Source organism: Macadamia integrifolia, chromosome 14 (genome assembly GCF_013358625.1).
Source record: "Macadamia integrifolia cultivar HAES 741 chromosome 14, SCU_Mint_v3, whole genome shotgun sequence".
Classification (NCBI taxonomy): Eukaryota; Viridiplantae; Streptophyta; class Magnoliopsida; order Proteales; family Proteaceae; genus Macadamia; species Macadamia integrifolia.
This window is the reverse complement of record NC_056570.1, coordinates 68,526-95,113: the sequence shown is the minus strand read 5'-3', so window position 1 is coordinate 95,113 and position 26,588 is coordinate 68,526. Positions and strand designations below refer to the sequence as shown.

Below are 26,588 nucleotides of genomic sequence, written 5' to 3'. Positions count from 1 at the left end.
TATCTAGTGATTTTCATTTAGGGGAAAAAAAACGCACTAATAAAGTTGAATAAACCAAAAGTCCAATGAAAGAGAGAAAATAAAAATGGTGGTGAGGCAAAATAGAGATTAGTGTGTAATATAAGATACAACTGCTTTCATTTATTTGGTAGTTGTCTTGAACAATGTTTGAGAAAAGGGTTTATGAGCAAAAAACTTAAGGGGGGTCCAATGGTATGTGACAAAGCGGTATCATATAGAGGAAGATAACAAGGTCATTTCATTGTGAAGAGGAGAGAGATCGATAGATACATATGCATTAGCATACCTTACTCTGAAAGCTCAAAGGACTTTTTCCAACATATATAATATATTTTGGGCAAGAGATTGGTTCATGGTCGAGTGGCCCTTACATCAGCTCGGGGGCCAATGAGAGCGCACTCATAGGCATCAACATGAATTGGATTTTTGTTTTCATGGGGGATGGGTAATGTTGCATTCCATTGTGTTTGGGTGTAGGGCAAAATAACCAAACAACTATATTTTTATTGCATATGGGTCTCTCTCTTCTTCCTCCAAAGGGTAGATTTGTCATTTCATAGGGAGAGAGAGGAGTGATAGACACAAGGAGATGCTAGCATATAGCTACACTCCGAACAACAAACATTATCCCATATTACTTTTAGGCAAAAGGTATTGCGCACAACCATGCGTGGTGCACGGTTCTTGCACAATACATTGAGTGGGGACAAAACCCTCATCAAAATGATAAATGCATATGTTATTTAACAAATCATCGACATATAAAAAGGCAAATATAACCCTTATATTTAATATACTTCATTTTTTTAACGAGAGTAAACTATAATTTGACATGTATACTCGAAAAATGTAAATCACAATGATAATATTTAATAATAATATAATAATATATTACCTTAAATTAATTTTAAAAATCTTTCATTACCTAAAAAAACAAAAAGAAAAATAAAAAAAGATAATGAAAGAAAAAGAAAGGTGTTATGAACACACCAATAGTGGTGGTGTCATATAGGCAGTCTCATTATATTATATGACCAAAAGGGAAACTTGTATCAGCCCATAAAGAAAGAGACAGAAGCAAAGGGGAGGAGGGGCTGAGGAGCAATATCTGCTTAGAACCCGAAACTCCCGTGCTTTCTCTCTCTCTCTCTACATAGAGATTCTCAAATCTCAATCCCCGAACAGATTCATGGTTTTTATACCCCAGAGATCTTTTGTCTCTCTCTCTATCTCTCTCGCTTTCTATGTTTCTGCACTTTGTATGCTTCTGTGGTCTCATTCTTTCTCGCTCTTCGCTGACACTTACTTCCTCTCACCTTCTCTTCTGGTTTTTCTTCAGTAACCTCGCTGCTGCTGCTGTTTGTTTCTCTGTCTGACTCAATTTCATTTATTCTATCACCATTTTTAACGTTTTCTTGCTCTAGATCTCTTTCTCTTTGTCTCTGCCAAAATCCGGATTCCGAAATCCTCAGATCCGTACAGAGAGAGAGAGAGAGAGAGAGAGAGAGAGAGAGAGAGAGAGAGAGAGCTTCCCATGTTAGGACTTTGACCGATCTTTCGATCTCGAAAGTCGTAGCAAAGCGATGGGGATGTGCTACGGCAAGAACATTTCCGTCGTCGTCGAAGACGACACTATCGTCCGCACCGGCGATCGTACTCAGACGCCGTCTACTTCTACTCCCGGTAATGGTGCCTTCACTGGGCGTTCAGTGAAGAACACCCCAGCTCACTCTTCTTCCAACAGCCCTTGGCGGAGTCCTTTCCCTCACGGTTCTGGTACTAGTCCTCTTCCACCTGGAATCGCTCCGTCTCCAGTGAGGTCCACTCCCCGTCGATTTTTCCGCCGACCTTTCCCTCCTCCCTCACCGGCGAAGCACATCAAGGCTTCCCTAGCCAAACGTCTTGGACCCGCAAAGCCCAAGGAAGGTCCGATCCCTGAGGATGGCGCGGAGGTTGAGCGCCCGCTTGATAAGAACTTTGGATATTCCAAGAATTTCACTGCGAAATACGAATTGGGGAAGGAGGTTGGCCGCGGGCATTTCGGTCATACGTGCTCCGCCAAAGGCAAGAAAGGAGAGCTTAAAGGTCAACTTGTTGCCGTCAAGATCATCTCCAAAGCTAAGGTGCGGTTGTGTGTCTTTTTATTATTTTCTTTGCTACTGACCAGCTGCAACTGATTGATATTCGGCGCGTCTTCATTATGACCTTCGCTATAATTTACTTGGTTCCTTAAATTAGCAAAGCTTTCATGGTAATGGTTCGTTGGCTTTACTCTTTTTCCATTCACTGGTCTGAAATAGTAAAAATGACAAAATTAGTTAACTCTCTCATCTTCCGAGCTTGGTTTTTTCCGTTAATTTTTAGACTATCAGGTGATCGTACCCTTGTGATTATTTCCTTATTCTGTGTTTGAACTTACGGAACACTCCTCACTTCTGGGGTGCCTTCTTACTCTTAATAAGGCAAAATCACTTTAATACCTTTTATCTCATTGTTCGCGATCTTGAGGACAACTCATTTCTTTGTTCATTGCACTGACACACCTAATCGTCCGGCATTGTTTATGGTTTTATTTCAAATGGTGAGGACAGTGGTTGTTCAGAGCTTAATCTTCAAGGGTGGGAAAATCTTCGTATTTGTTTTTTATGTCATACTCTCATATATGACTGAGCCCCAAATTAGATTGTGAGAGAAATTGTCAGGCTCGTCAGGAAGATTATTAAAATCTCAACTCTCAAGAGGAGATTGACAAGTTCGTTATTGCATCAAGCTATGGATGGATAGAAACGAGGGGATTGAGAATGTATTCAGTGACCATGCTGTACTCATCTTATTGGAGTGGAGTATTCTATTGGGTAATTATTGGAACATGCTGACAATGGTTGAACCGGTAGTTCTCGCTTTTTGTTTACTTGGTGTTGAGAAGTGGCATTTTGTCAGCTGCACTTCTTTGCCTATTGGCCTAAGCTAAGAAGGTGATCGGCATTTCGTAGGATGGTAATTAGGATAGATGCACATCTTGTTGAAAATTTTTGACAGAAAGAGTGAGATTAACGAAGAAATTCAAATGATCTATAGATTTCTGGAGTTTCACAAAACTAGCAACATAATGGATTGGAAAAATGAGAAAAAGCATGCAACCATGGGAACAAGATGTTGACTGTGAAACTCCTCATTGCCATATTTTGGGGATGATGATATCATCCGCTAGCATCAAACAAGAATAATATGGCAATGATCATATTCTTAGAAGGGGATTTAGAGTGGCTTGAATGATGCCCTTGCTGGGATACTAGATCTAGTGATTATTTTATAAACCCATATTATAAAAGAGATGTATTCCATACCCAAATATCCCAGGATATTTATTTGAGAGGCCTCGAGAATTCAGAACAACTGAAAGATGTGAACCAAAACCTCTGTTGTAGAGACAAAATGGGTGATAATCTGTGTGGTTGATTAACAATCGGCAAAGCACACATTTAGCATATTTGAACAAAGAGGGGGAATCAGTCATCAATCGCATCATGTTGCAAGTGACTAATATTTTGGAGGCCCAGGGATCTCCAACTTCGGACTTCTGACGTTTGTTGATTTCTTTCAACAGTAGTAGACTGTAGGTATTCTGGTTATTATCTAAGTGTGACATGGACAGAAGATAGATCTCAGGGTTGTGCATGATTCCAGCTTGTCCGTGTAGGACTTGCTGCTTGCATAACTGTATTGAAACACTCCAATAATGTTGGAGAGATACCAAAAAAGGGGATATTTCATGGTGGTTGGATTACATATTAGAAATCATAGTTATTTTTTTAATAGAACAAGGTTCATGAGCTCTTGAGCATTAGTTGAGTCTGGTAGAAGAAATAATGCACTGTTAATCCCGAACCAGTGAAAGCCAGCGATGGGATTGCTGGTCTAGGGATAGAGCCGGATTTGAAAGAAAGAACAAATAGCTAGATTTATCTGTAAAATATGATCTGAATTTGATGGATAGATTTGAGGTACTGAGAGAATCCTTCTAAGATTAGGAGTTTTAAAACCGAAAAACCATTGACTTTGATGGACTGAAAGTAATATGTAACTATGGGAATGAAAGAAATAAAAGAAAAAATAGAAAAGATATGATCCGGAATCACCATCTGGCATCTTATCTGTGGGGCTGGGGGGTTATGGGAAAGAAATAAATAATAGGAAAAATAGAAAAGATATGATCCGGAATCACCATCTGGCATCTGATCATCGGAGCTGGCATCACTACCCGATCCCAACCTGGGATCCTACTGAATCACTGCAGCAGGGAGCATTCTGATTTCTGAATTACTACAGAACCAAAAGCAGAAAGACAGATTTTTCATTCATTCAATAAATTGTTGTGTAGCTGGGCTTTGAAGCCATAAACATATCTTTATTGTGTAGATGGGCAAAATAACGCTCGCTGGTTGCGTGGCTCCTGTGCCCAGACGTGGGCCCGGGGGGTGGAATGGCACCCCCTGTTGATGCTCATGTGCGCCCTCTCATTGGCCCCTGTGTTGGTGCAGGGGCCGCATGACTAGGGAGCGTTCTTTTCCTTACATGTACTCTTAAAACTGAAAAGAGACAATGTTTAGACACCCTAAAGTCCTCCATTGACCAGCTTGTTTGGGGTCTTGTAGACTGACTTAACTACTTGATGAATAAACCCAAATAGATATGGAAACTTCCTATAGTCGACTTCTAGACTGATTGACTACTTGACAAAATAAGCCAAATAGATAAGGAAACTTCCTGCAGTCGATGACTGCTTTGGAAGTGTCCCCTTTACCCAAAAAAAAAAGAAAAAAAGGAAGTGTCCCTAACTGATGAAACACTTGCATAAAAAGACCCGACTAAAAAAAAAAAAAAAAAAAAAAAAAAAAAATTCCCCTTGTGTGGCCTAAGATGAGTTCCCCTCACTAACTAGGAAAATGAAATAGATTAGGAAACTGCTCTCTTTGGCATAGTTTATATTTATGACCTATTTATGAATAATCAATTATGATAATAGGTTTTGGGGTTATAAACAATAATCGGTTAGTGACTACTAGACATAATAGATTATGTAATGTAAAATAGGTTTGGTATGCCTAAGTGAAGAATATATTATGTATTGTATTATTGATAATATATGATATATAGTATTATAATATTGTGTGTAATATTATATGTAACAAAATCCTTCCTTTTATATCATATTATGTAATATTATAATGGGAGAGGGTTCCATGAAAGGCGGCATGGGGGCCGATGGGAGCCGATGGGAGCACTTGTGGAAGCACCACCGAGGATGGGATTTCCGCCTTTCATGAGGAGCGGGATCGCCATTTTACCCCCCTCTGTGTTTGGGCATAGGGGTCATGTTGCCTTTTAGGCTTCTCTTTCCCTATTATAATAAATTTATTATATTATAAGATACTATATTCATAGTTTGAGATCTCGGCTAGATCTCGCTAAAATCTCATTTTTTGGCTTTGGCGAGTTGAGACCATAGGCGATACTGGAAAACAACAATATCTTGCTCGAAATCTCGGTTTCTCACTGAGATTTCGGTCGGTTTCGACTCGACTCGACCAATTCACGTGATGTTTTAAACCCCATTTTGATGAGATTTCTCGCCTTTCTTGCTAGATCTCGCCTTTCTTGCTAGATCTCGCCTATCTCGTCTTGCTGTTTCACATCTACAATAGAGATTATCAACTTCAACACTAGTCACTAGGAGATTAAAGATTGACATTTTTTGACGTCTTTTAATTCCTTATGCTTATTTAAGGTGTTTTACACTTTTACTTGAATTATGTTCTAAAAGTACTAGATATTGTGTGGAATAGCCTAAGGTAGATCTGCACTATAGACTATCAACCGAGGGTTTGAAGTCAAAGTACCATTTTGGGTTTGAATTTTAAAAAACTAATGTTTCCGCTGTGTTTAGAAGGCCTAACATAGGCTAGAGTACAAGTTCTATGGGCTAACTGGGCCATTTGGCAACTGAAACCCATCTCCAAGTTTTCTCGCATTGTCTGGTCCCAAAATACATGGTTTTGCTGAGATCTGTTCAGAACTCGGTTTTTGGCCTGGGCGAAACCATGGGCAAAACCGAGACCTTGAACCTTGACTGTATTAAATATATATATTATAATACATATATGTAATATAATATAATATATGTTATGAGAGAGGATGGGGACGGGCTGGAGAGAGAGCGGCAAAATGGAGGCTTTGTTCTAATTTTGTTAATTGAATCATTTTGCCCCACTTAAGTAGCAATTCTGTACATTTTCATTAATGGTACCCGCATGAGCAAACATTGAGAGTCTACGGTGATAAATCATAAACAATTTTTGAGCTGTTTACGAATTTATCCTTATATTGATTTATTTTAATGAGAAATAGGGGTCATAAATCATACCAAACACATCTGTTTATGTTTATGCGTCAAATAAACATAAATTTAAACTACACCAAAGATAGCCTTAAATCTAAGTCAGGTATGGAATTAAATATTACTTTCCCAGCCTGTCTAAACAGCTAAGCAGAAATAAAATAAAGTAATTAAACTCCTAGAACTCTCCCATGTTTTGGCATGGAGATAATATTCCTGATTTTCCGGAATTCTGGAACCGCAAGTCAAAAGAAAGTCTCCAACAGCTTGGCATCCCTTGAACCGCAGGCTGTGGTTTGAATCAAAACTAGTTCAAGGTTGAACCAGACTCAAAACAAACCACAAAAATATTTCTTCCTCTTCTCTCTTAAGCAGGAAATCTGCATCAAGAAATTAGGCAATAATGCAAGAAAGCAAGTTGGCAGTACTTCATTTTATTGTCTATTCAGTTCTGCCGTGACGAGATCAAATTAGCTGTAAGCTTCTGGTTATTAAGTTCCTAATGGTCTTAGCGCCCTACATGACGAGATCAAATTAGAAGCAACATAATAATTAATACTATGGAAGAAGAACTAACTATCTGAAATTTATTCAATTGGCATCATATCCTTTTCCTCATGACGGGGCGGGGTTGTTGGATATGGCTTCACTTGTACCATTCCAGCTAATTGCTCAATGATCTGTTTCTTGATCTTTTTGTACATGAGGCAGGATTTGCTCGCTATTCCTTTGTTTATGGTAGCTGTGACTACATTGATTGAATGTTGGTGTTAAGTTGAGCTGTATTTGCCCATTTGCTGACTAAGTGAGTTTTATTTCACGCTTGGCAGATGACTACAGCAATATCAATTGAAGATGTTCGTAGAGAAGTCAAAATTTTAAAAGCTTTATCTGGGCACCCGAATTTGGTAAAATTTTACGATGCGTGCGAGGATGCCAATAATGTCTACATTGTCATGGAGTATGTCTTTACTAGTTCTTTTTCTCATCCGGTTCATATTGGGCCTTTCATGATTGAGTTTTTTATTTTATTATATATTCTTGTTCTTATGAATTTTGTTTTCTCCTGCCACCCGATCTCTCTCTTTACCATTTTAGATTTATAAATGCCCAATGGAACTCAACAAGCCTTATCATGACTTCGTTGGGGTTGGCTGCACAAATCCTGCACCAGGGATCCACTCCACTAGATATGGGGCCATATTTTCCGTACCTCATTAATATATATATATATATATATATATATGAGGAAAGAGAACGCTACCCACTTGTGTTCCCCATGCCCAGACACAGGGGAACTGGAAGATCTCCCCGCCTCCACTTCCCATGTGTCTGGGCATAGGGAACACAAGTATATATATATATATATATATATATTTTTTTTTTCAGTTACTTGTTTTTTCCAGTTCCCTTCTGCCCATCTTCAAGCTCTTTTATTTATTCATATTTGTAATTTTTTTTTTTTGCAACATTGTGCAAGTCATGAAGATGAATTCTGCCATGGTTTAATTATGTAACTCTGAGTCTTATGTCTGATATGGAAGATCCTTTTTTAATATTCTGCATCCAAACAGTGACCATTGGTCCAGTTCGTTTTCAAGTTCTTCTGTTTATGCATTTAAATAATAGTTATCTTTCCAATGTTGTAAAACTCATGAAGGTGAAATTTGTCAGAACCTGACTCATAATCCTAGTCTAATGTCTGATCTGGATGCTCCTTTGGTATGCACCGTGTCCAGATAGTGACATTTGATTGAATAATGTTTCCTACCAGGATGTATTTGTTTAGTCAAAGTTGTTTTCTGACTCCCTGACTGGAGTCACAGATGTAAAATGTGGTACTGTAATGATCTCATGATATCTTTCTGAATATTAGTAAACTTTTTCTTGTCTCTCATTTTTTTTTTTGTATATTAGATTGTGTGAAGGTGGAGAACTGCTGGACAGAATTTTATCCAGGTATGGGGACTTGCTTATATCTTCATGAAAACCGGTGATTTTTTTTTTTGGGAATTGGAATTTGAATTTGAAGGTCATTGTATCCATTTTTGGGTTAAAGGGCTTTTTTAAAGTTTGTAATATGCCAGTGTTTTGTTCCAGAGGTGGAAAATACACAGAGGAAGATGCAAAAGTTATTGTTGTCCAAATTTTAAGTGTAGTTGCCTATTGTCATCTTCAAGGTGTTGTACACCGTGATTTGAAACCAGAGGTTTGCATCGATTACACATTTCTGATTATTAAAGGCAATTATAACGAAATCACACTTCGTTATAACACCTTATTATCCAGAATGGGATTTCCCCGTGCTGTTTTCACTTTCCTTCTACCTTCTACTCACTATTCTTGTTCTTGACTATGGAACAGAATTTTCTTTTTACAACTAGAGATGAAGATGCTCCGATGAAGCTTATTGACTTCGGTCTTTCTGACTTTATTAGACCAGGTAATGTTCAGAGATCTGTTATTATTTATATTTAGTGAAGTTCATTGATGAACACTTCTCCAGTCATTCTGTACTGCGTTGCAATGAGAAGTTGAAAACAATGTCACATCAAAGCTCTTAGAGGAAGGGGCTTTTATTCTGTCAATCTTCTTGGAAGGCTATAATTCCTTGAAAGACCTTCCATACAAGGGAGAATAGGAAAGGAAATAGGTAGAATGAAGAATCAGGATGTAGAAATTTTTTATATGCTTAGTTTTTGATGGTGGCAGATATGTTAAGCAGTTTATTCAATGTTGGTGGTGCTGTTTCATGGGTTCTGTTGCACTTATGTTCTATGTAGCCATAGCCATGGGGAGTTTGTTGAACTTTGGTTCTCATGTCCTCAATGTCAGCAAGCTGATTCAGTGAATTATCACAACATAGGTCTCTTTGTCTCTGAGCATCTGCATAGATTTTAGTAAGATGAAAGTAGTTAACACTGCTCTAGTTGTTTTAATATTTTTCACATTTTAAAATTTTTTTGTATTATATTTTTAATCTTCCATGGTACTATAAGCTATACCTAAAATGTATCACTTGTATTTGTGTATGTTGTTTACTGAAATATGTCTAGTCCTTCAAAAATTTTCGATTTTTAATGTGCTTTACTAAAGAGAAATTGCAATTTAAGACATAATTTCCCAGATTCCAAAGCCTGATAAAATTTCTGCGTGAGTTTATTTTCCTCCTAATTGTTTCCAATTCTGTCAAAGAAAGATGCCTCTTCCGTTCAATTTAAATGGAAGGGTATTGATGCAGTTAAATCACCTAAATGAGCTTATTAGAAATAAGATTTTGAGTTGGGGTATGTATGGGCCTTTGATCTGATGTGTTTTCATTGTAATGGACCATTTAATGGCCCTATATATGAGTAGAGGCTAGGCATACAGGAATAGTTAGGAAAGTGTGTATATTTATTTATTCAAATTGTTATCAAGTTTTTTTTTGAGGCTAGAGTAGGATTCTATAAGTTCAGTTCTGTCTTTACTCAATTTCCTTCATTATTTTAGTTTCCTAGTTAGTGTATGTTACCTTATTAGTTAAGGATTGTTTTAGGCATTTTTTTTGTTTTTTTTTGTTTGAGTCTTCTATATAAGTTTGTAATGGGATCCAGCCTTGTACACAAATTTGATTAATGAGATTTTGGATTGAGCTTTTGCTTCTGAGAAAGTATGATACTGTGACAGACTGAGGAGTGAGAAACTCTAGGGATTGGAGAAATTCTGATATAGTCCTGTTGGTGGGAAATCAATGTCAATATCCTTCATCTCTACGCTCTGTTTTTCTTCTCAAATAAGTTCTGTAATTGTCTGTTATTTGTGTTTGATGGAATTTGATTTAACCTGAGATTGGGAGTGATCTTCATATCTTTTGGACGCTGTTGATATGTTGTTACTGCTGGATTCAAACTCACAGCAAGAGATCACCTAGATAAACCTGGCAGCTGCCTGGTTTTAGGGCCTCTTGCCGAAAACAAGAATTGCTGTACTGGAGAACATGTCCATCAGATTTCTCCCATTGTTTGGGGCATTGAAGCTCATCCTAAAAGTGACATTCGACCAAGATTTGAACCAGTTCAGATCTGCTGATCCGCTGAAATAAGAAATTTCCTAAATTTTCGTTACAGGGTCCAAATTTATACTGTTTTGACAGTTGACTCAAATCTGATCATTAGAACGTCGCTGTATTTTTGGGTTTATTTATTCTAGCAGTTTTTGAACATAGGCCAACATCTGAACTTCATCAGAAAAGGTTGAATATGACCCTACTGTTTACCTAAATTCTGTTTTAGGGTTTGCTTGAGATTCTATTGAAAGGGGTGTGTTATCTGAATCTAGGGTTTGTCCTATCTTCCACCCACCAAGTATTGTGACAATATCAGTCAAGAAGAAGAGCCAGCCCTACACAAGAACTGATGAAAGAGAGAAGAAGAAGAAGACGAGAAAATGGGGAAAACAAAAGTACCATTAGAGAGAATGGAATGACCTCTCTACTAGTAGTGGTAGAGTTTTCATTAATGCAAAAACATATAAAATTGCATAGTTGCCCTTACAATATTAGCCCATGATAGACAATTATAGCCTGAGTAACTAATAGAATACCAAGATTGCCCCTACCAGTTACTACTTAACTACTTAACTCTCCCCTTCAAGCTGGTGCATTAATATCACCCATGCCAGTGTTAGAAGTCTATCGAGAGAAAGGAAGAGTCTAGCGTAAGTCGCAAATTCCTCCCTTGGGGGTTTTCCTAGTCCTATTAAGACCGAATACAATTTGAAGTTAGCAATTAGTATTAGTTTCCTATTTTGTTCTATTTTGTTCTTTCCTATTCCTAGTAGGACTTGTAATAGCTGTTTTATTTAATGAATGAAGGAGGGCAACTCCAATCTAATTGATCAGGACTTCCTTTGCTCCACAATTGCATGTCTCTCTCTCTCTCTCTCTCTCTCTTTGCTTCTCTTTACTTGGTCCTAGAGCTTAACAAGTTGTTGGTTTGAGAGTCGTTCAAAGGTATCATGCTATTGGTGAAACTCCAGTTCTTAGAAAAATAAGAACTAGGGTTTCAATGAAGGTTTGATTCAAATCATACCTGATTTTGTTCATGTCTTATACTTCTGAATTTTTCATGAATCGATTGTTGTTGGAGAAACGATTTGCTACTGTCAGGTGGAGATTGGAAATTAAAGTTTTGTGTGGTGCTCTTGGTTATGGGATTCTTTGTAATGGTGGTTGTTGAAAATTATTTCTCCTTGAGTACTGCTACACGTGAGGGGGAGATTCAAAGTATTATCTGTTCAAGATCATTTCTTTTGAAGATGTATTTGCTCGTGTTTGTCCTCTGCAACTATTTTATCTTTTGAAAATGGTAAAATCAGCAATCTGATGTTTTTATATTCAACAACCTGATGTTGTTTGGTTCCCGGTGACTTGATGCTGCCTATTTATCTGTGGAATTTTCTGTGAGATGTCTGTTTGGGGAGATCTTTATTTGAGGCTCATGAGTGCTTTTGTTGTAGCTATTGGGAGCTACAGTTTCTGTTGGAATGTCTTATTTGAGAAGGTCTTTTGATGTAGCTGTTGGGTGCTACACTTCTGTTGGAGTGCCTTCTTTGGGAAGGTCTTTTGATGTAGCTGTTGGATGCTACACTTTTGTTGGAGTGCCTTCTTTGGGAAGGGCTTTTAGTGTAACTAGTGTTGCTATTGTTCGTTGCTATTGGACTGCTTTCTTTGGGAAGGGCTTTCGTTGGTATTGGAATACTTTCTTTGGAAGGGCTTTCATTGCTTTTGGAGTTGCTGATGGCTTTCTGATGGTTGATTAGAGTTCTCTTTGTGCTTGTTGGAGTTCTTATTGGTCAAGTTGGAGCTTTCTGTCGCTATGTGTATACTCTAGCTTGAGGAGGAGTTTTATAAGTCTATCGAGAGAAAGGAGGAGTCTACTGCAAGTTGCAAACTCCTCCCTTGGGTCTTCCTAGTCCTATTAGGATTGTGAGTTTGGGTTTCCTAGTCCGGTTAGGACTTGTAATAGTTGTTTTATTTAATGAATGAAGGATCGATTGGGACTCTCTTTGCTCCACAATTGCAAGTCTCTCTCATTTTCTTCTCTTCTTTTTACACCCAATTTGGAACAACTCTCAAGAAAAGCCTATCGAAATAAGGCTTTGGTGAACATATCACCCAATTGATTCCTAGAACCACAAAGATGGTAGCAATCAACTTCTTCATGACATCTCATACAAAATGACTATCATCCTTAATATGATTGGTTTGCTCATGAAGGATAGGATTGTGAGCAATATGAATAGCTGCTTGGTTGTCTCAAAATATATCAATTGGCTTGGTAATAGGAAACCCAAGCTCTTTAAGAAGAGACTTCAACCACATCAACTTAGATGCAACATGAGCCATAACTATACTCATCTTCAAACCTAGATTTCATCATAGTGGCCTGTTTCTTACTTGAAGTAACAAGATTTCCAGCAACAATGGTACAATAACTAGTAGTAGATCTCATATCATCTTCAACACTAGTCTAGTCAGCATGAGGGTATCCAACAAAACCAATATTTTTATTGGGTCTATATATTAGACCTTTCCATTGAGCACCACTAAGATACCACAACATTCGATAGCTTGCCTCCTAATGAGCCCGTTTTGTGTTTCCATAAACTGACTTGTAACCCCAACTTGCATAATAAAGATTTGGCTTGGTCACAATAAGATAAATAAGTTTGCCAGCCAACCTACTATACTATGCTTATCTGTAAGCTCCTCACCATCATTAGTCCCAAAATTTTGACGTGGATCCATAAGTTTATCAGCAGGTGTTGATGCTAACATCTCAGACTCAGATGAAAGATCAAAGACATACTTTGTTTGAGAGACTGATGTAGATCTCAGGTATTGCAGGGACAAGGCTCCAAAACCAGGCTGTAATTGTTGTGGGAGACAGTCTGGTCAAGTGTGTCTTGGTTCTTGATTGGTTTGAGGGAGCATATCATAAGGGACCCAAGGATAGCTTGCGTGGAAATCGCGGAAGAACTTTCAGATCTTGTGGGCCCCATTCTGGCCATGACATGGAGGAATTTTAGGGGTGTGTAGATGACTTGTGTGAGGAGGAACCACTTGAGGAGTTTCCATATTATTGGGGTCCAACTGTAGAGGAATCAGTGGAGGAGTTTCCATATTTTTGGGATCTAGTTGCTATTTACGTGGAGTTTTATTTTTAGGAGATTATTCCCAATCTTATATGCCCCACTGCCAGCTGGATGTGATCAGTTTGAAGACTAATTGACAACTGTTGGTCTTTGCTTCCCAAGGAATCGATTTGGGTTATCTTATTTTTTAGTTCAGTTTCCTATTGAATTGTGATAGGTTATAGGTTAGTTTCCAAGAAGGAATATGAGTTATTTATTTATTTGGATTTGTAATGGAAAGTTCAACTGATTAGGTTGTAATTGATGGTTAATTTTATAAATAAAACACAAGGCTGAAATGCAGCCCACGATTTGAGATAATTAAAATTTGAAGTTCTCTTCATGAAGCAGCGATTCAGTTGAGAGGTGAGATGCCTTGAGAGGGTGAGAATTGAGCTACTGATGCAAATATAGTTGCACTTACCTGGTTAGACCAGAATGACCGGCTTTGGAAACCGAGGGCTAAGAAAAACCGGTCAAGCCCAGGGTTTTGGTCCAACAAGGGTTGGAAATAAAATTAGCAATTACTTGTCTTTTATTTCATTCCTTCTATTTTCTAGATTTGAATGTAGGATTTAGGATTTATTTCCTTGCATTAGTTCTCTTGTATGGTTGCTTCCTAGTAGGCTAGATACTATTTTAGTAGAGTTTCTAATTTTATGTCTTTACTTTCTTATATAGTAGCTGTAACCGATGGGCATGTTAGAATGTTTTGAATATTGAATGAAATTGGTTGGATCTGTGCAAATGTGATTGTGTGATTCCCTTCCTCCCCCTTCTTACTTTGACGTTCCCTTTCTTCCCTAAGGCCCTCCATCAACTAGGTATTAGAGCCGAAGGATCCACTTCTTCGTCCTCTTTTCCTTCCCATTCCCCATTCCCTGTTCTGATTTCTGCTGAAAACTTGAGTTCCCAAGAAAATAAAAAAAAGACATGTTGAACCCGGACCCCACCAATGTGCCTCTTCAAGCATGACATCCCATCGACCCATTCCACTAACCCTAGATTGAAACCCTCCCTTCTTCCTAGGGTTTTGACAGAAAAAAAAAATCCTTCGGTTTCCCACAAGAAAACCCCACCGTTCTTCCCTTTCCTTAACCACTTCAATCGACCCATCTCCTTCTTTATAGGTTCTACCAGCAACGACCCAAAAAAAGAAAAAAAGAAAAAAAAGAAAAAAGAAAAAAATAGGGGTGAAGCAGAGACGAGAGAGTGAGAGGCAAAAGAGAAGTAAAGATTGAGAAGATGAATTGAGTTTGAATGTTTGAGAGCCTGAGGGCTGTGTGTGATTCTTCTTCCTCCCCCTTCTTTGTGCGACTTCTCTCCCTCTCCCTTGCAACTCTGAGCATCTTAGGGATTTTTTCCCTTCCCATACCGGCCCTCCATCAACTGAAATATCATCTTCACGGCCTACTCGTCCGTACTCACCCCCTCGGCGTGGTTCATATAAACCTTCTAATGCAACAAAGTTTACAGTTTGGTGCTACTCGTGCAATGGATTTGGACATATCAGTGCTCAATGTGACAATGTCCCAACTGTTTTGTTGCCTTTATTGATAAGGATTCTTCTATACCATATATTCCCGAAGAGCAATAGGTTTTGACATAGTTGATTTAAGAGAAGAGTGTGCACCAGATCAAGTGAATGACACTTGCAGTGATGAGGACCAACATCCTTTTTATGTCATTCGTCATGTGTTGACCACTCAGAAAGTCACTGACAATGAAGATTGGCGTCGCGGTAGTATTTTCCAAACTCGTGTGAAGTGCAATGACCAATTGTTAATCTTGGTCATTGATGGATGTAGTTGCACTAATGTTGTCTCTGAAGACGCTGTTCGTAAGCTGGGATTGAAGACAGCTACATCCAAATCCCTACAAGGTTGCTTGGGTAAACAACACTAATCTCAATATCACAGATAAGTGTTTGGTCACATACTCTATTGGTGGATTTAAGGATATAGTTCAATGTGACGTCCTTCCTTTGAAGGTGTGCCATATCTTTTTGGTCGACCTTGGTTGTTTGATAAGAAAGTACAACATTGTGGCTATGCCAACACCAATGCTTTCAAGCATGCCAACAAGACTATGAAGTTTCATCCTGCCAAAGATCTCCTCGAAATTAAGCTCCAGAAGATGGTGGGATCGTTCCTCATTCAGTGTATTCCTTCAAACGGTCTCCTTCATCGAGTTCTTTTAAGAGGAGGAGAGTTGATGTAGATGTAGCTGTACTTACTTGGTTGGACCGGCATGACCAGCTTTAGAAGCCAAGGGCAAAAAAGAACCGGTCCAGCCTAGGGTTTTGGTCCAACAAGGGTTGGAAATAAAATTAGCAATTACTTGTCTTTTATTTTATGCCTTCTATTTTCTATATTTGAATGTAGGATTTAGGATTTATTTCTGATGCAGATACGGCTGCCCTTACTTGGTTGGACCAGCATGATCGGCTTTGGAAACCAAGAGCTAAGAAGAACCGATCCAGCTCAGAGTTTTGGTCCAACAAGGGTTGAAAATAAAATTAGTAGTTATTTAGTATTTTATTTCATACCTTTTATTTTCCAGATTTGAATGTAGGAGTTAGGATTTATTTCCTTTGCATTAGTTTCCTTTTACAACTATTTCCTAGTTTAGGTTAGATACTATGTTAGTAGAGTTTCCAATTTCGTAACTTTATTTTCTATATATTGGCTGTAGTCGATGGATATGCAGAGAATGATGAATTAATTATTTTGGGTGAAGTTGTAGTTATGCTTGGTCGTGTGAATCTCTTCCCCTTCCCCTTTCCCCTGTGTGATTCTTCCCTTCTTCCCTAAGGCCCCCATCAATTTACTTGCATTAGTTTCCTTTGATGGTTTGTTCCTAGTTTAGGCTAGATACTATTTGAGTAGAGTTTCTAATTTCATGTCTTTACTTTTCTATATATTGGCTGTAACCGATGGGCATGTTAGAATGTTTTGAATATTGAATAAAATTGGTTGGATCTGTACAATATGTGATTGTGTGATTCCCTTCCTTCCCCATCTTACTCTGACATTCCCTTTCTTCCCTAAGGCCCTCCATCAAATACCCATGGGTGAGAGGCCCAAAGGGGGAGAGATAATTATCAAGTCCCCTGCAAAAGGGGTGATTCAATAGACAAGGAGAGATATTAGCGACTTGTAGGCAGATTGATATACCTCTCCCATACCCAGCCAGATTTTGCTTATGCTGTAGTGTGATGAGCCATTTTTTACATGATTAACAGACTAATCATCTTGAGGCTGGATACTGAATATTGTGGTACTTGAAATCAGCACCAGAAAAGGCTATTTTATTCTCCAACAATAGCAATCTGAAGTGGGAATGCTTTACCAATGTCGAGTACGCTGGTTCCATTGATTATCGATGCTCTACTTCAGGATATTGGACATTCCTAGGAGGAAATTTGGTTATTTGGTGAAGCAAAAAGCAACCAATGGTATCCATATCTAGTGAAAAAGCTGAGTACCGAGCTATGGCATAGGGTGTGTGTGAGCTTATCCTGGCTGAAGGTGTTACTTCGTGATTTAGGGGTGACATCTGAAGGATCTATGAGGCTCTACTACAATAAGGCAGCGATCAATGTAGCTTGTAACCCAGTCCAACATGATGGGACTAAACGCGTTTGAGATTGACATGCACTTCATCAAGTAGAAACTTGAACATGGCTCAATCTATATCCCAATCTATATCCCATTTGTCACTTTAGAGAATCAATTACTGATGTATTCACAAAGGGTTTGACTTCTAAGTCATTCCTTCCTATTGTGTTTAAGTTGGCATGAAGGATTCCTTTGCACCAACTTGAGTGGATGTGAAGGGTAGGCTTTGACTAGTTGAGTAGACCGTCAAGGTTCATTGTATGTTAAGATAAGGCTTGTGACTCAGCCTTACCTAAGATACTTACGTGCTACCTCTGCAAATGAAGAAGGGCCTCTGTCATTCCTGACAAGCTAATCTATTCTCTCAACCCTTCTTCTTCACTGAAAACTTCTGCAAAATTTCACTGGAGTTTGATAAGAGGACAAGAAACCCTTCCAAAATTAGGGTTTCTCAAGAACATGCCGAAAAGTGATCTGATGACCAAGAAAGTAGAAGATGCCACTTCAATATACGGTACAAATCATCTTCAAAGGGTCCACAGGAGAAATCCAGCAACCACATTAAATATCAGTCATAGGGAAGGATGACCAATGCGCATGGAGAGAACCTTCTGCGCAGGTTAAAGAATCTCTTGCACAGTAAGGGTTAGGTGTAGATATGAATCTTTAAGGATAGGCAGCAGCAGCACATTGATATAGGCAGTAGACATCAGCAAAATACAAAACCCTAGTTCTCCAAATTCTTCTAACTAGGGTTTCAGGTGAGACGGCAGCATTAGTTATTGCAAACCACAACAAGAAAAACCTAAAAAATACTTTAGAACAAAGAGAAGAATGCATGAGCAAGTTTTAAACCTGCTCTGATACCATGTGTCAGTATCCGTGAAGAAGAAGAACCAGCCCTACCCAAGAACAATGATAGAGAGAAGTAGACGAAAGAATGGGGAAAACAGAACTACTGATAGAGAGGATGGAATGACCTCTACTTCTATTAGTAGGGCTTTTATTAATGCAAAAAATATATGATATTGCACTGCTTCCCCTTACAATATTAACCCATGGTAGACAATTATGACCCTAGTAACAGACTAGACTACCAAGAGTAACCCTACCCGTACTACTTAACAGGTATGACTTTTGAGGCTACTCCCCCTATCTGTTTAGAGATGGACAAAGGGAAAAAAGGACTAATCAATTAAAATCTGCCAAAAAGAATTGCCTGACAGGCTGACATATAGAAAGAGGTACGGATGCCTCGTTTAATTGGTATCAGCACGTTCGGATGCTAATTGAAATTATCTTGAAATACATGAGCATTCAGGCTCAGGGCTTGAAAGTGGTGAAAACATGTGTCGGTTGTGCATTTTACTACAATTGTGGTCATGACCATGTGCCTTGGTGATGCAGATCAAAGCCTGAGAAGAAGAGGGCTGAGAATCAATTTCAGAAAAAAAGGAGTTTTTTTTTTTTCTGTCCATGAGTTACTGTTCACGTGAACAATTCCGGCGTGAACAGTAACCAATATGGGCCCCATGGCCAGCCCGTATGGAGGAGTTTAAGTTGCAAGATTTTAAGAAGTCTTTGATTGATGTATTTTTCATTTTTATATTTCCTTGTAATAGTTAGGAAGATATTATCTAGCTAGTTTCTAATTTTAGCATTTACTTTTAGAAAGTAGGAATTCTAATTTATTGGGTTTCTATCTTTGTAAAAGGGAGGGATTTAATTTGATTTGATTTGTAATTAGTTTTCAAATAGGATAATATTTAATTATAAGGGGATTCCTTTCATTTCCATGCAAGGAAGGACCCAATTTTGTAATCAATTTAAAGTTTATAAATAAAGGAAGAAGGCTGGTCTGCAGCCCACGATTGAATGGAAAAAAAAAAAGCTTTGTGCTGAAAAACTGTGAGATGCTGTGCTGTGAGAGACATCTTGGGTGAGATGCTCTAGGGAAGAGCGAGATACTCAACCCAATCTATCCCCCTTTACCTTCTCTATTTTTTCTGTTTATTTTATTTTTATCTTAAATTTCTGTTATTAGTTTCCTGTGACACCATCAAATCTGGATTTCTGGATAGCAAGTTTCTTGGAGATTCTATCAGCTACTGGAATATCGATCCTACTGTAGGGTTGGTTCTTTCCTGGAACTAGCTCCTACATTACTTGGTGCCCCGTCTTATTTCTTATTGCAAGTGTGTTTGAATCCCGTTCTAGGGGATTCCGATTTACCTCAAGGATGACCATAGGCATGTAGCAGTCTGGTCCTGGTTCATCAAAAAACTGAATTTTTAGCTATTATATTGCAACCGGTAAGCTCAATTTTTTGGACGAGAGGCATTGACGTTACCAGAAACACAATTTTTTGTAAACCAATAGCTAATATGGCTAAAAATTTCTTGGACTGAAGTATTTTCTGAGTGAGGAAACCAATTTCTGTTGGCTTTGTTCTGTAACTTCGAGTCATTTCATGACGTAGTGGAATCTCATTTGTTACTCTGTTTATTACTCTAATTCTTGTTATGATTGTATTCAATTTAGGTAAAAGTTCAAAATAGCTCTCTATTGGGGGAGGTTGGGGGAATAAAAAATATCCTATTTTATGTTCAAAAATAGCTTTTTGTTGAAATCCTTTAGCTTTTGTTTTATGCAGATGAAAGACTGAATGATATTGTTGGCAGTGCATACTATGTTGCACCTGAAGTCCTCCATCGATCATACTGTATGGAAGCAGATATATGGAGTATTGGTGTCATAACATTTATCTTGTTATGTGGAAGTAGACCTTTCTGGGCACGCACAGAGTCAGGGATTTTCCGTGCTGTTTTAAGAGCTGATCCAAACTTTGATGATTCACCTTGGCCTGTGATATCGCCAGAAGCCAAAGATTTTGTTAAAAGGCTGCTGAACAAGGACCACAGGAAAAGAATGACCGCAGCACAAGCTCTGAGTAAGTTGCTAATTCCATTGTCTTTGCATTTCTGGTGTACAATTTCATTAATTTGACCAACAAATATTTGTATATCTAGTTCAAGTGTCATCTGTTTGTGATGTTTGTTACTTGTGAGAACTAACAAATCCTCATATTTTGGCAGCTCACCCATGGTTGCGAGGCAAAACCTGTTCTGTGCCTCTTGATACATTGATCTATAAGCTAGTCAAGTCATACCTTCGTGCCACTCCTTTCAAACGGGCAGCATTAAAGGTAGCGCCCTCTTTGTCATGGGTTTTAATTGTGTGTGTTTCGTTTTGCATTTAACAAGCTACTGCTACTGATGGTGGAGCTATATTGATCTGTCACATCATGAAATTGCAAGAATTCTGCTGGTTACTTGGCTATTTGCTTATGTCCTTTGAGAAATTTGATTGTCCTGTTTTTTTTTTCTTCTTTTTCATGTTCAAGTGTTTTATTAGGATCAAGTTGGTTTATTCTGTTATGTACAGTGTGACAATGAATATGTAGTACCATCAAGGTTTAAAGTTTCGGTATCATATTGTATTGGAGAGGCGCTTGATACACATGGAAATGGTTAAGAAACCCTTGGATGTGCTTAGGATACATGCAAAATACTGTTTGAAGCATAAAATGCATTGTTATGCAATTTGTAAATATATATCAGTTTGATACGAGGATTTTAGTTGTTTTTACCTAATGTAGTGATAAAAAGGGTGTACCTGGTGCACAAGGATCCTGCTACTGTAGGGTCTGGGGAGGGGCATATGCATGCAGCCTTACCCCTACCTTTTTTGTGGAGAGGTTTTTTCTTTGTTCGATCTATAATTTGAGCACTGTAAATCCCCAAACTTGTTGAAATGGTGAAGATTAGGGTCATTTTTTCTATGCTATAGATGATTTCCCCCTCAACTCAGATCGGAGAAAGAAGTTTTAATTCAAAGTAATAAAAGGAAATATGATAGTGAAAAGGAGAAGGAGATGAATGAAAAGAAGAAGAAGAGAAGAAGAGAGAAAGAAACGTTGAAGGATATAGGTTTGCCGGAATTTGAGGAAGGAAAATATCCTGCCTCCCATATCCGATCCTCTTCCACAAGGAAGAAGAAAAAGAAGAAGAAGCCAGTCTCTAGGGCCCCTAAGTGTAACTTGAATCCTGAGGCTGATAGTTCTTCAGTTGCTTCCTCGGAGGAGCTTTCGGATTCAATGGCATTTTCAAATCTTGACAATAAGACGGATTCAGGGAGAGATATCATTTTTTCATGTTATGGACTGGCATGCATCCTCCTTAGTTGATAGTGAAGAGGTGATCCAACATGACAACATAAAGGAAGCGTAAGATTTGAGGCAAAAGAGGAAGATCTTCATTGGGATTTGGGAAGACACTCAAGTCTTTGCTTGGCGTAGGCAGAAAAGTCACCGCACTAGATTTGCCCCTTGTTTTCTTTGTCCAACCGATTGGAAAATCTGATGCCCCTTGGAAGTTTGTAGTGTGAGTTGGTTATTCTAGTTTTGATTTTTCTGCAGTCCTTGTATTGTTGGTTTGTTTGGGGCCTAGTGCCTCTTGCTGGCATCCTTGCCTTGTAATTTTCTTTCTTCTTTTTTCCCCCTTGTGGTTTAATATATTGGGTGATTTACATCAACCTCCCTTGTCGTTTGCCCAAATTACATAATCCCCCCTGAAAATTGAAAAATTACATTTAAACCCACCCAAACTAACACCGTTTGAGAGGTGTTAGTTTTAGAATATGAAAAGACGTAATTACCCCCCCTCCTCCTCTTCTTCTTCTTCTTCTGCGTTTGATCATGGAGGTTTCAGAAGTTTTAGAGGTTTAGGGGGGAGAGATTCTATTGTAGGTTACATATCCGGTTTTCTGGTTTCTAGGTATTGGGTAAATAGTGAACCAGAAAGATTCCGCTGATACTCGTTTTTCCAATCTCTCTATGATTCTTTCTTCCTTTCTTTCACTATGTTACTCAACATATCTTCAATTCGTTAACTGTAATACCTCTTCAACATCCAATCTGGGACGACATGGCGATTGGTGTCTCTCCATAGCGAAACCGAGATTCTGAACTCTGGAGTCTTCAATGTCTAAAAGACTACAACTATGACCAAGTCCAAGGCGGTAGACATTTATATTTCTCTTTCTTCTTTTCACTGTTTCCCTCAGTTATCTGCTTGCTTCACATTTTTTGCAATTTTAGAGGGTACCAGAAGAAGCTTTCATTTGCAGACCTTAAGAACTTCTTCTTCTGAGTTAATGAGCATAATTTTTGGTTTTGCTCTACTGCAATTGATGCCCTTTTTTGTGAACCCTATTATCTCAAATCTTTTCTTTGTTTTTTGAATTTATGTTGGGGTTTTGAGTGGTTAATGAGTTGGATTTAAAGATATTTTTTCTTCATCCCCACATTTTCCATGATACCCACAATTTCGTTTCTTTTATTCCCTTTTCCTTTTGGTGGTTCTTACACTTTCTTTTGCTCCAACTAGATCTAAATCTTGTCACATCTTGCAGGTTCTTAAATTTCTAGAGATGTAGTGGTTCCTTAAAAAGTTGTATAGGGTTTTCATTTTCAAATGGCGAGATACATGAATGATGAGTCATAGATGGGAAAGCTTGTGTATAATTTGGCGAAAGAAATAGATGTCAAAAATGGAAAGTTGGAAGAAATGTAACGATCTCACCGCTTCTTTAAGTCTCGATGTCCTGGAAATGTCGGTTCGATTCAATGTCGGCGGGTATTTCAGTTTTGTGCAAATGGAAAGGAGGAGAGAGAGAGAGAGAGAGAGGGTGAGTTCAGGGCAAATAGAGGGGAAGAAGCAGAAGGGTAAAATCGTCTTTTCCATTTTAAAAACTAACACCTCTCTCACGGTGTTAGTTTGGGTGGGTTTAAATGTAATTTTTTGATTTTTAGGGGCGATTATGTAATTTGGGCAAACGACAGGGGAGGTTGATGTAAATCACCCTAATATATTTATTTATTCCCCCCTCACCCCACCCCCCCCAAAAAAAAAAAAAAAAAGAGTTGGTAGGAATGCTTGGGGGAGAATCGATTTCTCTCCCCGATATTTATTGACTTGTGAATGCCATAGATAATTACATCAATAGCCCCACACACACAAGACTACCTAGAGAGGTAAAAGGTAGAAAATACAAGCTTATTTAACAAAGTATCCATAATACCTTACTCCATGAACTCTAATACTCCCCCTCAAGTTGGAGAATATATGTCTTACATGCACAACTTACTCAGGAGGGTACTAAACTGGTGAGAGTTAATCCCTTTGGTGAAGATATCGCCCAGCTAGTCTCCTGCCTTCGTAAAAGGAGTGCAGATGTAGCCAGAGTCAATTTTTTCTTTAATAAAAAATGCCAATCCACCTCAATGTGCTTTTTTCGATTGTATTGTATAGGGTTGTGAACTGTACTTATAGTAACCTTGTTATAATACAACTGCATGGATCCCTTAGTGTCAAACCCCAATTCTTGGACCAACCTTTTCAACCATAGAAGTTCACACACTCCATGAGCTATGGCTTTAAATTCTACCTTTGCACTTGATATAACCACAACATACTATTTTTTACTTCTTCATATAACCGGATTACCACCTACAAATATGCAATATCTCGATGTAGACCTTCTGTTAGAAACAAATCTTGCCTAATCAATATCAATGTAGCCTTCAATCCTCAAATGGTTGTGTTTGGAATACAATAGCCCTTTTCCAAGTACCTGAGGATGCAATACACAACATCCAAATGTCCACTCTTGGGAGCATGCATAAACTAAATCACTACCCAACAACGTAAGCAATATCAGGGTGAGCTAGAGCCTAGAGAAAGATAGATCAATTTTCTCACTAACTTTTGGTATTTCCCTGGATCGATTGGGGATGGTCCACGGTCTTTACTTAACTTGTGATTTTGATCAATAGGTGAGTTTACTGGTTTACAATTCAACAATTTGGTCTCCTTCAACAAATCCAACACAAACTTCCTCTGACAAATATTAATCCCCTTCTATACCTCGATTCTTTAATTCTGAAGAAATATTTCAGGGACCCAGGGTCAGTAATCTCAAATTGTTGAGCTAGGTATGACTTAAGTCTCTTGATTTCTCTCTGGTCATTTCCAGTAACCATAATGTCATGTACATAGACTATTAGAGTTGTGATGGTACCATTACCATGTTGGGTAAAATAAAGTATGATCAACTTGACTCTAGTTATATCCATTCTTCAGAATAGTTTGTCTAAACCTCTCAAACCAAGTCTTCGAGGATTGTATGAGACCATATAGAGCTTTCTTAAGATGAAACATTTTTCTTTCGACTGAGGAAAACTCGAAGCCTAGAGTGGTTTGCATACACTTCCTCTTTCAAGTCATAATGGAGGAATGCATTTTTCACATCGAATTGATACAATGGCTAATCTCAATTGACTGCCAATGATAAAAGGACTCTTTATCAAATTATTTTTAGCCACAAGGGCAAATTTCCCCTGATAGTCAATTCTGTACACTTGACTATATCCTTTGGCCACCAATTTGGCCTTATATCTTTTAATGGTGCCATATGATTGGCACTTGCTTGAGTAGATCCATCTACATCCAACCGGGGTTCTCACTTTTGGAAGATCAACAAGCTCCCAAGTACAATTCTTCTGAAGGCCATCATTTCCTAACTCATAGTTTCCTTCCACTTGGGGTTAGTGATGCAGATTCATCACCGAAATGAGCTTGTTTGTTAGAAATAGGCTTTGAGATGGGTTATATGTGTGTTGGACATTTAGTTCAATGGGTTTTTTTTTGTAATGAGCCACTTTCTGGGGCTTTAATATGGGTATAGGCCAGGCATACAGGATTAGTCAAGTAAGAGTCTTTATTTCTTTATTTTACTTGTTATTAAGTACTTTAGTTAGGTTGGTTTAGGAATCTATTAGTCTAATCCTGTTTTGAGTCTTGTTTCCTTATTTCAGTCTTAGTCAGTTTAGGTTTCCTAATTAGTTAAGGATTGGGTTAGACCTTTCCTTTTTAGTATTTGAGTATATTTTTGAGTTTTCTATATAAGGTTGTAAGGGGAGCCATCATTGTACATGAATTTGATTAATGAAAATTGTTGCTGTTGCTGCATCTCATCATATTTGAAGATCCCCTGTGTTTTATCAAGGAACCCCTTGTGTTTGATCAAGGTAACTTGGTGTTTGATTCAATCGAACCACCTTGTGGTGTGAAGTTCATCCAACAAGAAGTAAGTACTGTTGGTGTAATATTGTAATTGAGGAAGCTCAAAACAATACCAGGATAGGATCTTTTCTCAGAGAATAAAGAAATCCAGATTTAGAAGTAGGTACTTGCTGAAAATTTGTTGATAGAAGAAGAGGATAGGATTATAGACAATAAAAGTAATATTGGGTTTCACATCGCAAGGTGGATCGATTGGATCAAACATCAACCTTCCTTGATCAAACACAAAAGATTCTAGATCAAACACAAGAAAAGAGTTGCATACGCAAACTTTTTTTTCAAATTTTGGGTTGTTATCTGAATGCTTATAATTGATCCCAATTTATAGGACCAACCCCGCAAAACATTACATACCCAACTTTCACCTAACAAGAGTAGAAAATCTTCACTTATTAAAGTTAGGGTAGGGAAGTCCTCACTTTCCAACTACTAAAGTTGGAAAAGTTTTCACTTATTAAATTTGGAATAGGAAAGTATTCACCTTCCAACTACCAAAAGGTGGAAAAAATCCTTGCCTCTTAAAGTTCGAATGGGAAAGTCTTCACCCACCAACTACTAAAGGTGGAAAAGTCCTCACCCATCATCACTTACAAAAGTGAATTGATTCCCCCCTTTTTGAAAAGTAAAAAATAACTTTTAAATACTTAAATTGAATCGGCATTGGACCAACATGGACCATGGCTCAATTGGACTAAACTAAAACTTAAAAGCATGAAATAAAAAAAAAATTAAGTATGAGAACTAAAATTCATCAACAAGGTAAGGCTACATGCTAGCAACTCTTGTCGGCCTCCTTATGGATGTAGGTCTTCACATCTGCATCAATTGTTCTTCAAGTTTTCTTTGAATTTCTTCGAGTCTTCTAGAAGGTTGAATGTCACACATTTTTTCAGATTAAACAATTCGGCCATCTAATCGAACTCAAATTTTGACAAGGCATTCATAAACCCTTATTTGGAGATCAATTCAAATTTGTGCCCTTTTGATGGCTTGATCTTGAGATATTTTTAAAATACCAATTCTGCCCTTCCATTTTCAAGATCTGGAAAAAATGATTGTTTTGTGTTCAAATAGTTATTGTTTTGCATCTGTTTGTTGATTCAAGTTAACTCTTGAAATCAGGGATTGCTTGTGCTTTGTTACCCTAATTTCTAAACCCTAATTTGGGGT

At 38.1% G+C, this 26,588-nt stretch overlaps 1 protein-coding gene across 2 annotated transcripts in view; it reads left to right on the top strand.

The window, feature by feature from the left end:
* The first annotated feature begins 1,076 nt into the window (after positions 1-1,076).
* LOC122061977 (CDPK-related kinase 3-like) overlaps positions 1,077-26,588 on the top strand; it is a 54,722-nt gene continuing 29,210 nt past the window's right edge. For both annotated transcript variants that reach the window (XR_006134762.1, XM_042625582.1), the window contains exons 1-7: positions 1,077-2,144; positions 7,249-7,379; positions 8,336-8,377; positions 8,519-8,627; positions 8,783-8,861; positions 19,868-20,164; positions 20,310-20,419. Coding sequence is in view for 1 of the 2 variants with exons in the window: in XM_042625582.1 (XP_042481516.1) it covers positions 1,605-2,144; positions 7,249-7,379; positions 8,336-8,377; positions 8,519-8,627; positions 8,783-8,861; positions 19,868-20,164; positions 20,310-20,419 (1,308 nt within the window). In the remaining variant the exon portion in view is untranslated. The remainder of the gene's footprint in view (positions 2,145-7,248; positions 7,380-8,335; positions 8,378-8,518; positions 8,628-8,782; positions 8,862-19,867; positions 20,165-20,309; positions 20,420-26,588) is intronic.